The sequence below is a fragment of the Dermacentor andersoni genome, chromosome 9 (genome assembly GCF_023375885.2).
Source record: "Dermacentor andersoni chromosome 9, qqDerAnde1_hic_scaffold, whole genome shotgun sequence".
Taxonomy (NCBI): domain Eukaryota; kingdom Metazoa; phylum Arthropoda; class Arachnida; order Ixodida; family Ixodidae; genus Dermacentor; species Dermacentor andersoni.
Genome location: NC_092822.1, coordinates 79,816,918 through 79,830,127, shown reverse-complemented (window position 1 = coordinate 79,830,127; position 13,210 = coordinate 79,816,918). Strand labels below are relative to the sequence as shown.

The 13,210-nt window shown below is 50.1% G+C and overlaps 1 protein-coding gene across 1 annotated transcript; it reads left to right on the top strand.

The window, feature by feature from the left end:
• The first annotated feature begins 1,118 nt into the window (after window positions 1–1,118).
• Window positions 1,119–3,755, top strand: LOC126528292 (DNA-binding protein inhibitor ID-1-like). The gene is made up of 4 exons (XM_050176180.3): window positions 1,119–1,647; window positions 2,476–2,848; window positions 2,978–3,099; window positions 3,547–3,755. The coding sequence occupies exons 1-2, from the start codon at window positions 1,303–1,305 to the stop codon at window positions 2,575–2,577; spliced, it is 447 nt and encodes a 148-aa protein (XP_050032137.1). The 5' UTR covers window positions 1,119–1,302; the 3' UTR covers window positions 2,578–2,848; window positions 2,978–3,099; window positions 3,547–3,755.
• The last annotated feature ends 9,455 nt before the right edge of the window (window positions 3,756–13,210 follow it).

Here is a 13,210-nt window from a genome sequence, read left to right as displayed (position 1 = left end):
TAACAGAGTTGTTTGATCGAGTAAACAAAACGGATCAGCTTGCATAGGCAATATGGTACTGACGTTCCAATTATTTTATATTTTCGTGTTTATTAAGTGGTTGCGGTCGTTTCGAAGACCTCCGCCAGCGGTCTCAATTACCCCTTCAGGCCTCGCGTTGGCGGTCAGCATCTTATGCCCCACCGCAGTAGCAGATATTTCTTAACCTCATTACATCGCTTAATCAATCATCTGCCGTCCTCTACGGCATTTCCCCTCCATTGACACGGATTGCGTTCCTATAAGTACTCACTGTTTATCTCTTCTGCGCACAACATAGACTACCCACGAGTGACGAAAACAGGCTGATAATGATAATGACGATGGCGATGAAGTGGTAGGCCGGCCATGAGCTGCGGTTGATAAATATGGAATAAAATCAATCGAGAGTTTCTGCGCGAGGACGCTGCAAACACTTCCAGACGACAGTAAAAACAAACGGAAAAGCTCGTACATTGGTTCAGGCGCCTTATTGCGTGAGTGCAGATGGTCTGAGTCAGGCATCAGCGCAGATGCCCTGGTTAAGCGCTTACGCTACTTCTAATTTTGTCCTCGAGCCGTTCGAGGAGGGAAGCAGTCGGTCGTCAGCGCTAAGGTTACATTCGGCGCAGGTGCCACGGTATCCGCGTTGACCACCTGGACAGCCGGCAGCAGCTCGGCGAGTTGCGGGCCCGTGGGAAATGAGAGAGAAGGAAAGCACGACCTGCCGCCGAGCCGGGTATGGGGAATGCGAGAGAGCGGGCCGCGGCAGATGTGACAGCAGCGCTGTGGGGGAAGAGGGGGCGAGGGAGTCAAAGTAGCGCTAAAGCGCGTCACAGCTTGCGGGCTTGAGTTTTAGAAGAACCGGTACGATACCGAACGCTCGACAACGGCGCGCACGGAACGCGCGTCGCGAGGAAAAAAAAAAAAAAAGAGAGAGAGAAGGTTAGAGAAGGTAATTCTGCGGCGCCACACGGCGGGCGAGAGATGCGCATTAAAGAGAGAGAGACGCCTCCCTGACTGAATCGGTGGGTGGCTCCGCCCACGGGTACCGCCCATCGGAGGGCGCCGCCACAGCTCTATAAAAGCTCAGAGGTGTTCACTGCCAAGAGCATTCTATCCCGAGCTTGCTCAGAGTACACGTGTCAGTGCCTCTCTAGCTGGTTTCGCTTTCGTCTATTTTGGCGTGGCCAGCTCTAGTTCACACCGTGCGCAACGTGCATCTGGATAGTTGCAGCTCGCCCTCTCTCCTCGTTCACGGACGACGTCGCCGCAATTCGGACTATGACCATGAAGTTTCAGACCGAGCAGCAAGTCATCAGCCTCGCCAAGGTAGCCAGAGGGCGCGTGAGCCGCGAGGAACGCGACGTCAACCACGGTGCGATCCAAGCCCTGCTCGACAAGCTCAAGGACCTGGTGCCCAACATGCCCCGGAGCAAGAAGCTTTCCAAGCTCGAGATCATCCAGAACGTGATCGACTACATCCTCGACCTGGAGCTCGCCCTCGAGGCGCATCCCTCCAAGCGATCGTCGTCGACCTCCACGGCGTCGACTCCTGCACGCCAGCCTCTGGGCGTACTCCCCACTCCCGCCAACAACGCGGCCGCCAACGCTCTCTCGGAAGATGAGGTACGTCGCCTGTCGTTCGTTTCCATTCTCGCATTACCTTAGTAAGCCTGAGCTTGTATTTACGGTGTATAACGTGACATACGACCAATAACGTATAGCCACGGGAATACCGTGGTTATATAGTGTTAGCTTTCGGTAATTTTGGCGAGAACGAAAAACGGGTAACGAGATGGAGGAAGGGGGCACCTTGTATACCAGGCGCGTAGACATGATTACTTTTTTTGGGCGGGAGGTGGTGGTGGGAGGGTACGCTTCCATTGTTCCCTGTTACGTTTCCCAGGCTTGGTGCATAATAATACAACTGTAGTTGTACCATCGTGTAGTCGTACGGGACGGGCGTTTGAAGGATGTGCGCCTTAGTTCATAGGCGACGTGCCGGGCAGAAAAATGACCAAAGCGCCGGCCGTAAATATTTCGGGCGGAGGGGGGAGGTCTGAAGCCCGGTTGCCTCCCATCCTTGGCTACGCCACTGGTGTACAGGAGCGTTCGGCTGTGTTGACGATTCGTCTTATAAACGTTTATTGGGTTGGGAGGTTTCAGCTAGGAAGTGTTCCTTCTCGTATGACGGCGATGTCAGAAACAATTAGTTTTTTTTTATTAGTTTTTTTCATCAGCTCAAGGTTGCAGCGAGTCGCGAAATGTTTCTCCACTGCATCAAAGGAGTTTACTAAACTCAGCTCTAGAATATGAATAGGTGATCGCAGCCACAAATACACACTGCAGTCGCATTTAATATCTCGTCGAATTTATTTTCTTTCATTTTTGTGTCACTTGGTGAGCACCGCCTCAGTTTTGTAATGCGCGCACTTTCTTTTCTTTCCATCGCAGGTGACCCATGCGGAAAAGGTCATTCGCCACTTTGCGGCACTGGCGCCAGCCGTGGTGTCGGCGAGTGCCAATCTCGAGCTTGGATCTTTGAGACGCCAGTAGCAAGCGTCGCCCGAATCCATGACATCGCTCGGGGCCTGACTAAGCGGCCCGGAATGAATGACCGACTGGCCCTGGGCCGTGTCTGACGACCGGCAATTCAGTGTCATCCACGTGCCTTTCCTCGAGACACCGAACGCCACCAAGTGAGATCAATCATCGGATGAACTCTTGAGGAATATGTGGAGGAACGACCGGGAAAGTGCGGGAATCTGCAAGACTTGGAGGCGTCCTCCATAAACCCTGGCCCGAAGTGCCTGCCTTTAGTTCTCAGGTGCGTCAAGTTTACATTTCCTTACTTTAGAAAAAAAAAAGTATGATTTTCCAGCAAGGCACATTATAAGTAGTTTGTTCTACACAAACAAGTGTCCTGATCTCTATTATTTTTTTTTTTTTTCTGCAGTTTTACTGTGGACAAGTCCAAAGACTCCTGGCAAGCGCATGGAAACGGCCCCCACTTCAGTTGGCGTGGCTCAGCCGGCTATGTGTCTCTATCCTTGCTCGTCAAGCGGAATATCTTTGAAGGTGAGAGTTATTCAAGGTTCACAGCTTTTGTTGGATGACGTGTAGGGTCAACCAGGGGAAAAAAAAAAAAACATATGAGTGTAAGGTTCGAGTTTAGGCAAGGAAGCTGTATTGTTTTACCGTTTTCTTGCTGTACACTCGTCAGGAGATTCGAGATCCCTGGCGAGCTACATTGAAAAAGTCTCGTACAGTGCTGTACAAGGGCACTTCAACGCTTTCCCTGAGGCCACAGATAATGTCCGCGCTAAAACAGAAAAAGGAAGGAGTTCTTAAAGTTACAGACGCGTTTCTAATGCTTAGAATATTTGCACACGGCTTAGTATGAGAAACCGGTGAGTCGTTAGCAAAACGCATATTTGATGATTCTATACTGGTCACAACCAGCTCTACTGCGAAATATTTGGGGAACGATTATTAATGATGCTTGGTTTTTTGTGCTTATTTCAGGAATGTCGGCAGGCAGCTTCCAATGAACAACGATGGGACTTCTTGGAGTAGGAATCGCCAGAAGCGAGTTACGATCACAGTTCGACAAAAGTACCCTGGATTGTGGACGGCTGCGGAACATGACAACAAGAAGGCGGCAGCAAGAACGGCGCTAATTTTGTACGACAGATGGCGAATCCCGCACGAATAAAATCACTGTCAAATCTAAACACAGCTGAAGTTTTGTACTGCAGCAGGACAAAGTTCTGTACCAATAACGTTCATGGCGTTATACTTTTACCGTCCCAAGCGTCTGGCAGTGGTGCGCTCAAAGGGCCCCTGTCAAGGATACTGACGTCGTGCTTAGAGCAAATTAGCAAATTAAGTGCAGCAGATTGGAGAAGGAAGCCACATTTATTCTGCATTTATAGCAATCCTGTATCGCAGAAAACCTAAGCGGATGCAAAGCAAATCTATAGCAGAAGCTTGACGTCTTGTAATGATACCCCAAGTGTATGGAAAGTGAAAAAAAGAAATATTGCGGAGAGTGAAGCTCCCCTAATATTCCAATATACAGTACATCCTGCCAGTGATACCATGCGCAGAGAAGACCTTTCGCCATGCTCACTATACAGACTTGAACGAAGAAAATCGGATATGTAGTTGATCACGTTGACTACGCCTATAGGCAAGCATTATTCGTGCAGAATATAGGATGCTATGGTCCCACCGCAAGCAGACTGACATTGTCGTGGGCTCAGATAGAGTTTCGCTGTCAGGGCAAGATTAATACAAGTTCTTGGTTACCTTGTGAACTACTGCTGCCTGGACACGCGCTTGTTGAATTCGAAAGAAAGTTTCCTGTAATGACTTGGCATTTTCACCATGCGTTATGTGAAGATGCAGCCCCTCTCGGGGGCATTCACTGGCCTGCTCCCTCCCTATTTCCCTCTCCATTCTTTGTATTTCTGTATTTTGTTATCAAATCTAGTAACAATAATCTTTTGCAAAATGATGCGGAGCTACATCAGGCAGAATACTGTTGCCATACAGTCCACTGACTCAAGCTATTTTGCAACCAAGTCCGTCACCCTCTTACGAACAGTTTAAGTACATCAAGGACTTTTTAAATCAAAAAGTTTGCAAGGTGCGTTAGCCCGTTTTCGTAAATGGCTCCTAGATAGAGGCGATGGTGACAAAGGGGCGTGTTTCCGTTCATGCCTGTTTTATTGTTGAGCTCTGATTTTTATGTTCTGCGTACCCAATAATTAAAAAGTTGGCTGTCACTTTAGCACACGCTAAAGAGGATGAAGGCGTAAGCCTGCACTCTCACGATACATTCATTACATTACTTGACATTTTCATTCGGACGCGATGTTACTTCCTGTTACTTGTTTTCTCCCACCAGTGATAGCGGGTTCGAGTGCCTTAATTAACTCATTAATTAACACCGAAGGTAGAGGGTTCTACTCTCGACCCTCACGATGTCAATTGGAATCCAGTTTGGAGGTATGACCGGTTCTCATGTATCTGCAAGTTGGTTGGCTTGAATTTTGGTGCCGTAACGCCGAACAACGCATTTTTTCGACTCGTGAGCCATCTAAGGCTTCCGCCTGAAAAACAAGAGACATTTGCTACCTAGTGATTGGAAGCCAATTTAAAGGAATCGCTTCGCCCCGTGTATCTCGACTAAAGGCAATGCTTTCGTGAAAGGTGAAAGAATAACTCGAAGTATATGAGGAGGAACCTGAGATAAGATAAGACGTTTCACTCGCCTTGCGTAATTGCATAAGGATGCGTAGGCATCCCTAGATGACTCCGAGCCCCGAAATGGGTGATTTCACTGCATCTGCGATGGGCCGTCATTACAAAACAATCGCTGCTTCAACAAGAGGCCCAACATTCTCAGTTTCCTCGGGATGAGCACCCCCTTCAAATGTTCCTGTTTGCTCCAGGCAGGGAGCGAAGTTGCGCCTAACTTTCCCGGCGCCGCTCTCACCACTATTCGCCAAGAGTTGTGACGTGGCGAAGAACGACGACAGATGTTCAACTGCGCCGCTGCGAAGCCAACTTTACGGGCGCGATGCCGACTCGTCGTTTCCGTCAGTTCCATCGACATTGCAATCAGCGGACCGTCGAGCGTGCGTTGCATTCATCGGCTGCGGGCAGTAGGTACGTTGCTCGACGATATTAAGTCGAGGACCTTGGTGAAGTGATACGAAACACATCCTATTGAAACTTGCATTCCACTATGACGGGGTGCAGCGCACCAAACTGCACAAACCGCACGGAAGGTGGCACAGCTTTTTACGCGGTGCCGCCTGGACGGGCAGACGTGCGCCGGCGACTACGTATCAGCCGAGACCGGCCGGCTCCGAAAGGGACCAGGATATGCGAGCTGCGTTCGCCTTGTGTACAGATGTGTTTCGCCTTCTTTACATTTATCTGGAGTAGTAACACCCCTGTTAACGCTGAGATGCGTACGGGTGGCATGAAAGGTTGTTCACTCGTACGCTTTTTTGGCGTGTACGTGAAGCGCGACACAAACGCGGGACAAAGAATGAACGGCACGTCTATGTCGCGCTGCACATATACGCCGAGAATGTTAACTTACCAACTAGCCCAATTCGCTGTCTTGCTTGTACGATTGTTCTGACTAAGTGGCTCTGTAACACTGTTTTCAAAACAGAGTAAATACTAGCGGATACAATTTGCCCGCTGCACCCGTGGTGTTTCTCTACTCTGTCCTTTCTTTTAATTTTTTGTCGGCCTTCTGACTTTTTTATGTGAGGTCGAGTGATGTGCTGGTGTTCATTGTTTTGCAGTAAGTGAAAAAATGTGCGCTCCCGCTGATGAGACAGCTCTGATAGCTTCAGCATTTACCGCCGCCAATATCTTGCTTGTTCGATCGGCCTTAGTCGACGTAGCATTGTAGAATTATGCCTGTATGTTTAATAAGCTCAGTGTTATAGTAAATTGATCCGAGTACTATGAAAAGATCAAGAAAGATGTGTCATACTACAAGCTGCAATATGTGAATAATTACTTTGCAAGCTTGCCATCTGGCAAGCTTGCCATTGTCCAATGAAAATAATTTGTTGTTGCTCTTAATAGCTCTTTGCCGTTCCAGTTGCTGAGCGCTTGCGAACAATTGACGCATGTAGCTCGCGAGCAGCAGACAAAAAAAAGCAAATGGAACACTGCGCGGCATTTGCCTCCTGCGCGCGCGAGGAGTGGCTTCCCTGCATAGCTGGAACATACTGGCGGACCTATGCGCCACTCTGCTCCCTGCAGGAGCATATACAGGGACACTAGCTTCTTCGGAGCTGGGACGCGCTAATGTTGTTGAAGCGGGAAGGCTTCTCCGAGCTCTAGCCGATAGCGTTTCAAGGTAACGGATTAACAATACAACTTTTGCTCCGGTAGAGTCGCGATGAGGGCTTGATTCACGCATAGAACGTGATGACATGACAGTTCATCATTCTTTCGCCCTCCACATATAGTGGATACGTCATCGCTCTAAATCATCACCGTGTTTCCTGCATCTCCTTCATGCTGCCCCCATTCCTTTCCCACACGGCAGTCAGCGTTTAGACCGCTTCACCAGAACACCTTCCGTCCTTTGCTCTGATAACTCATCGTGTCACAGACACAGCCCACGTAGCAAGTTTCTCTATCTCGAAACAGCGCCTGGTGTGTTACCAGCGAGGATGGCTTGAATAGGTAATAGTTTGGAGAATTAAATGCATCTCTTTTTCTTTTCGAGCACAGTGACAGGAGGCATTCGGCGAGGCTAAACGACATCCTGTGCAACCTTAACAAACGGGAGTGTCGCTTCATTCGAGCGCTTTATGCTTTAGGGAAGGCAGATTGTTCTCGTGTAACCTACCCAGTATACTCTGCGGCGTCCTCAAGCGATGTAAGCAGTACAGCTGCTCTAAATATACCGTCGGGACACTCGAATAGCGCTTGTGACCTTCCACTTGTCTAGCTACAAAAAGAGCTGTAGCTCTTCGGATCTACCACTTGAATCCTTGCTGCGTACTCGGTGATATATGCGAGAAGCATTTGCATGTTTCCTGAGGCTGAGGCATTTTCAAAACATCTTACATCGAAGAGGAATCTTAAAATTAAGGTTTCCCTTCCACTGGCCGAGCTCCTGTTTCCCCATAGCAAGGGACTAAGTCAATTCAGTAATCAGCATACAGCCTATTAGGCCACTGTGGCCAGATAACGTTGACCAGCGACTGAACACAATCCTGTCTCTTAAGTTACCTTGCGAACATTTCGTCTGGGCCATTAAGTGGATGGAAAATATGAGCACCCACTTCGGAACGCCTCGTCGTACGTGACGCGCCAAGCTTGCCCTTTGTGTAGTCACCCCAGCTCCTTCCACTTGTCGTTCAAATAGATCGTCTCTGGACGCTCAAGATCCGCGGTTGTTGGCAACGAGGCTATGCGGTGTGTTTAAAAATTCCTCAAACCTCTTGGAAGCTGCACTTTGCGCTCGGATGGAGATAATCGCGTGCTGCACACCTGGCCACGTGACACGTGTCCGATTTTCCCCCATCTCTTCAAGGAACCGCACCCGAGGGCACGCTGGAGTAAAGCGTAGCCGGGGGCGTTCATTCATCGCGCACGTGCAAACGGCGACCTAATAAGCAGAGCACAGCTGCGGCGAGACCATGACACTCATCTTCAAGGCATGCGGCTTTTTGCCACGCGCGTTGGCTGATTTCCATCGACTGGCTGCCCGGTATTACACCTAGGAGTTCCGCGTACTGTCGGGGGTTTCGCTGCCAGTGCAGACGAACGGTGCAGCGTAACAATGGGAAGCCAACCACGCTCCCCGAGGCACGTGCACTTGCTGCTTCCCCAGAGGCGGGTTCCGCAGGGCCGGTGTGTGTCACCGCGCTTCTAAATGCAGCGCGACGACAGGGCTTCGGTCACGCCGGGTCCAGGTGAGGGCCAGACAGTCTGGCGCCAGACCGGACGCCTCCTCTCCCCCGCGTGTCCCGCGCGCGGTGACGCCTTGTGATCTTTCCGCCCTCTGCCTTTTATTGTCCACCTTGCTCTCCGCGCTCACTCTCTCTCTCTCTCCCCTATTACAGAGGGGCAGGCATTGCCGATCCCACCACCCACCCGACAATTTAAAGACCTCCTTTGCGCATATTTTAGGGGGGGGGGGTGAGGGGGGTTGTCGACGACGGTCCCAGAAGCCTCTCGCCGCTCGACTGTTGACTTTGAATTCAAGACATTTAACGCTTTCTCTCTCTCTTTTTTTTTTTCCAATTTCGCAGGCAGGTCGGTTAGGGGTTTAGAAAACGAGTGTTTGGGGTAGGCGGCGGCGACTCAACGCCTAACGGGTGTACGATTGTGACAATTTATTCTTGCGCTAGGAGGGACAGATAACTTCTCGGATGAGCCCTCGACGTTGGATGAAATTGGAGCTGCATCGGGTATCTGGCACAGTTCGTTAATAGGATTGGCCTGTCAGAGGTCCCGCGTTTCTCGTCTAGCCTTTCATTGTTGTCCCATTTGATGTTCACTTGCGGTTATTTTCGAGTTACCCGCTTTATTTGGAGAAATGTGGGACAGAGACATCCCGCGTCATAGCTGCACCAAGATCAAACTCCTCGCTAGAGGCACGTGGTAAATTTCGTAATCTTGAGTGTACTTACGGTATCCATAGGAGATAAGTGGTAAATTAAGAATTGTGCGATGCGTCTGCCGACTAAATTAACAGTACTGATCTCTAATTTATTCCCAAAGGAAAATATTTTTGCCAGTGAACTTTCCCTGCGCACTGTTACGAACGGCCTGCAAGGGTACCGACCCATAAAATTTTCTCAGCCAGCTGCAGCTGCAGAGGTGGCGAGCTTCCGAGGAACCCTTCCCCACCTGCGATGGTGACTCGTTTTGCATGGACGAAGATGTGCCGCGTCAACACCCCCTCGGCGCCGCTGTGACTAAACGCGTCGGCGGACCAAGTATTGTTCGTGGATTCGCAGTGGCCGCCACGGGTTGTTAGAAGCGGTGGAAATCCGGGGAGCTCCTGGAAGTTATTTTGCCCTGCCATCCCACGCAGCTTAGAAGTCATGGACAGACGCGGCGGCCATTGTCTGCGGGGGCAACACTGGGATGAAGAGGCGCCTGCACGGGGCAACCACTGTGCCTCCGAGAACCCAGTCACCTCGGCGAGGTCAGTGAAACCTGTGTGGAAGTGTGTGTATCCATCCCCCTTAAAGGCGGCTCGGCTACGATAACTTTGAACGCTCCGAGTTTGTAGCAGGTTCAACGGCGGTGGCCATTGTCTGCGGGGGCAACACTGGGATGAAGAGGCGCCTGCTCGGGGCAACCACTGTGCCTCCGAGAACCCAGTCACCTCGGCGAGGTCAGTGAAACCTGTGTGGAAGTGTGTGTATCCATCCCCCGTAAAGGCGGGTCGGCTACGATAACTTTGAACGCTCCGAGATTGTAGCACGTTCAACGGCGGTGGCCATTGTCTGCGGGGGCAACACTGGGATGAAGAGGCACCTGCTCGCGGCAACCACTGTGTCTCCGAGAACCCAGTCACCTCGGCGAGGTCAGTGAAACCTGTGTGGAAGTGTGTTTTTCCATCCCCCTTAAAGGCGGGTCGGCTACGATAACTTTGAACGCTCCGAGTATGTGGCAGGTTCAACGGCCGTTTTTCCCTCACCTAGGGATCTAGGGAGGACAGAGTGTGTTTAATGAGCCGTTGGCGGCTCCTCAGAGCGGATTCCCCTTGCAGTCATGTTAGACTGATGAGCTGTAACGTTCTTATGTAAATACTGTAAATAAACCCATATTCCTCGTTCTCGATGCGAACAACTCCCTCCTTTCAACCACGTGCTCAGCGTGGATAAATTGGACGACGGTATGGGCCAGCTGCCATCTATTTCATGCCCGACTCCAAACATTACAGCACCTAAGTGTAGAAACAACTGTCTCCAATACCCACCTATGGTGTTTTGTTCTGTCCGGCTGCTTTGAAAGTAAACTTAGCTGATTCTATCTTCGTGCTGAGCATCCATTGATGGGCTTTTTTTATCTGCCTGATTTTTTAGCAGTTTGTGTTATTTCCTTTTGCATTTTTGCATAAAACGTGAGCATTTGTGTCTTCGTTCTTTTTGTATCTGTGTGCTCTTTCCTTTGAGTATAGCATGGAATCACACCGCTACACTGCAAGGAAATAAAGAAAGGCCTTTACAGAATATACGCCGCAGAATCAGTCTTTAATAGGGTTTTCCAATATAAAACACACATATACTGTATTGAAACGACTAACTAATAAATTACACTTTCCTCAAATGCGGCAAGCAAGAAATGACTTTTTTTTTAATTCTAGTAATGCAAGCCCAGTCCATTTGCCAGCTGAGGTACAAGGAAAGACAATCAGGTATTGTGAGATCTTATTCCTGCGAAAAAAAAAAAACAGGATGTGGCGCGATCATTGCAGATGCCCACGAAAATGTCGATGCGTCGCACCTACATATTAATCTAAGAATGAATCGTTTCATTCAATGAAAGAGATACCTTACAGGCGGTCTTGTTAATTATTGTGCAGGGGCTGGAATACTCCCAGTGCCTGAACATTGCGCACTTGAAAGTTGCTGGAATCGAGTATTGCCGACGGACCTAGCTTAAGAGCTAACGTTTGAATAAGCCCGAGCACCAGAAGCTCATATGTACAGACAGCCTTGATATCATGTATCATTCGGCTTCAATGAATATTTCAATTCGCAGTTCAATGTTCTTATACTTTAACATAGCTTCGTGGCTGTGCTGTGGCTTAAACGCGTAAGAAAGGTGAGTGCTACCAATACTACTAAAGGATGACATAAAATTGATCAGAACATGCTTGATAAAGTTACGGGTCTGTCGTTAAGAGCAATTAACGTAGGCTCGTTTAGTGGTTCATTCATACAATATATATACGATGCTGGAGTTATTGCAAGAGAACTGTAGAGTTCAGTAGAAAAGTAGCCGATTAGGCCTGCTTGAAATAGGTGGCACATGCCCAAAAGAAAGAGCACACAGCATTTGCTGTCGCTTGTGGAAGCGAAAACGGGTGTAATAATAATAGTTTCTCGCAGTCACCATTGTGTTGCGCTGATAGTTGCAAAGGTACAAAAATCATTTCTGTAATCAACACTCGCGCAAACAGCAAAACGAGGACGCTAAGAAACTGTACGCGTTTCTGCTGTTTCCACATCAATATGTGCTCTTTTGCGTGTCCGATCGCAGTATCGTTATAACGTATTTTCCCCGACTGCGACAGTTTTGTAAGCGCTTCGGCGGTTTCCACATTTTATGCGCGAAATGCTTACGACCATTCATTCAGATGCTATTAACATTTGTAAGTCGGCCTTTGCTCTCTCTTTCATTTCTTCCTTTCTCATTGTCACAGTTATCGCCATTCGGGTGAACACCTCAACCCCTGTGCAGCGCGGTTGAGGTGTCCTCTGCTGAGAGACAGTTACTGCGCTGCACTTTACCCCAACCTTTCCTCCCCATCATCTAGAATCTCCTCTCGGGTGAACCCTCCGTTTCCGAGCAAGTTACTCCGCCACTACAAACGCAGAAAGTGGAGCAGAAATGTTTCCAACGATGGGCACTGGGCCACTTGACAACGCCACGGCCGCGTTGCCTCGACCAGGCGAACGCGCCACCTGCAATATTGACGTCACACGTGTCCAAATCGTCCCGCCGTTCAAGGGACGCTGCACCGACATGCAGCCAATCAACCGCGCACGCAGGTGCGAGCACCTGCACTCGACTGCCCTTCGCACCGCGCGGGAAGAAGGGACGCTTCGCGCCGTCTTCCACCGAACGAAGAGAGAGAGAGGGGCCAACGTAGGGAAAGGAAGGAAGAACCAACACTGCCGCCCGAAGGGAAAGGCGTGCTGACACATGTTCGGCAGATCCTCATCGTCGCTTGAACCGAGTCGCTGTCTTCTAAACCTCGACAATGAGTCTCCCCTCACCCGTCTCCACCCTCGGCTCTCAGAGCCCCGACAATGGGCCCGGCGCTCCCCCACCCGAGGCGGGGCTGGCCTGCCGGCGCTGACGAAGCCAGCGGAGAAGCCAGGCTGTACTCCGCACGGGCTGCAGCTGGGAGCCAGACAGTCTGGCGCCAGACTACGGGACGCATACTGCGCTTTGACGCGCTCCCCTCTCTATGGTTTGGCTTCTGTTGCCTGAGAACCTGACACGGACCTTAGCGACCTTCGTGACTGTGTCAATCCTTTTACGCAAAGTGCACTGCGAGCGTGCCAGGCACACTGACAGAGGCCACTCGCTGTGCTTGTTAACAATTATGACGGTAACGCTGGCCACGTTTCTCTACTGACCTAGAGCCGTCTTGAGCTCCCGGGGTGTTTCCGCGTGTGTGGGATATGCGTCATGGCCTCGTGGGCGCAGTGTTGAGCGGACAGCAAGCACAATGCGATGCCTGTCACATTCGGATTCCTGCTTTTGCATGCCGCAGCGACTTCAACATACAGGAAAAAGGAAGTGTCGTCTCTTCAGAATAATAGGCGTTCATTTGTGACATCTTAATGAACCGCGTCGGGCATCCATGGCAGCTTTCAGAGACGGATGCGTTACACTCACGGAAATGAAAAGAAAGACGTGTAGAACACACACACGTGTGTGTGTGTGT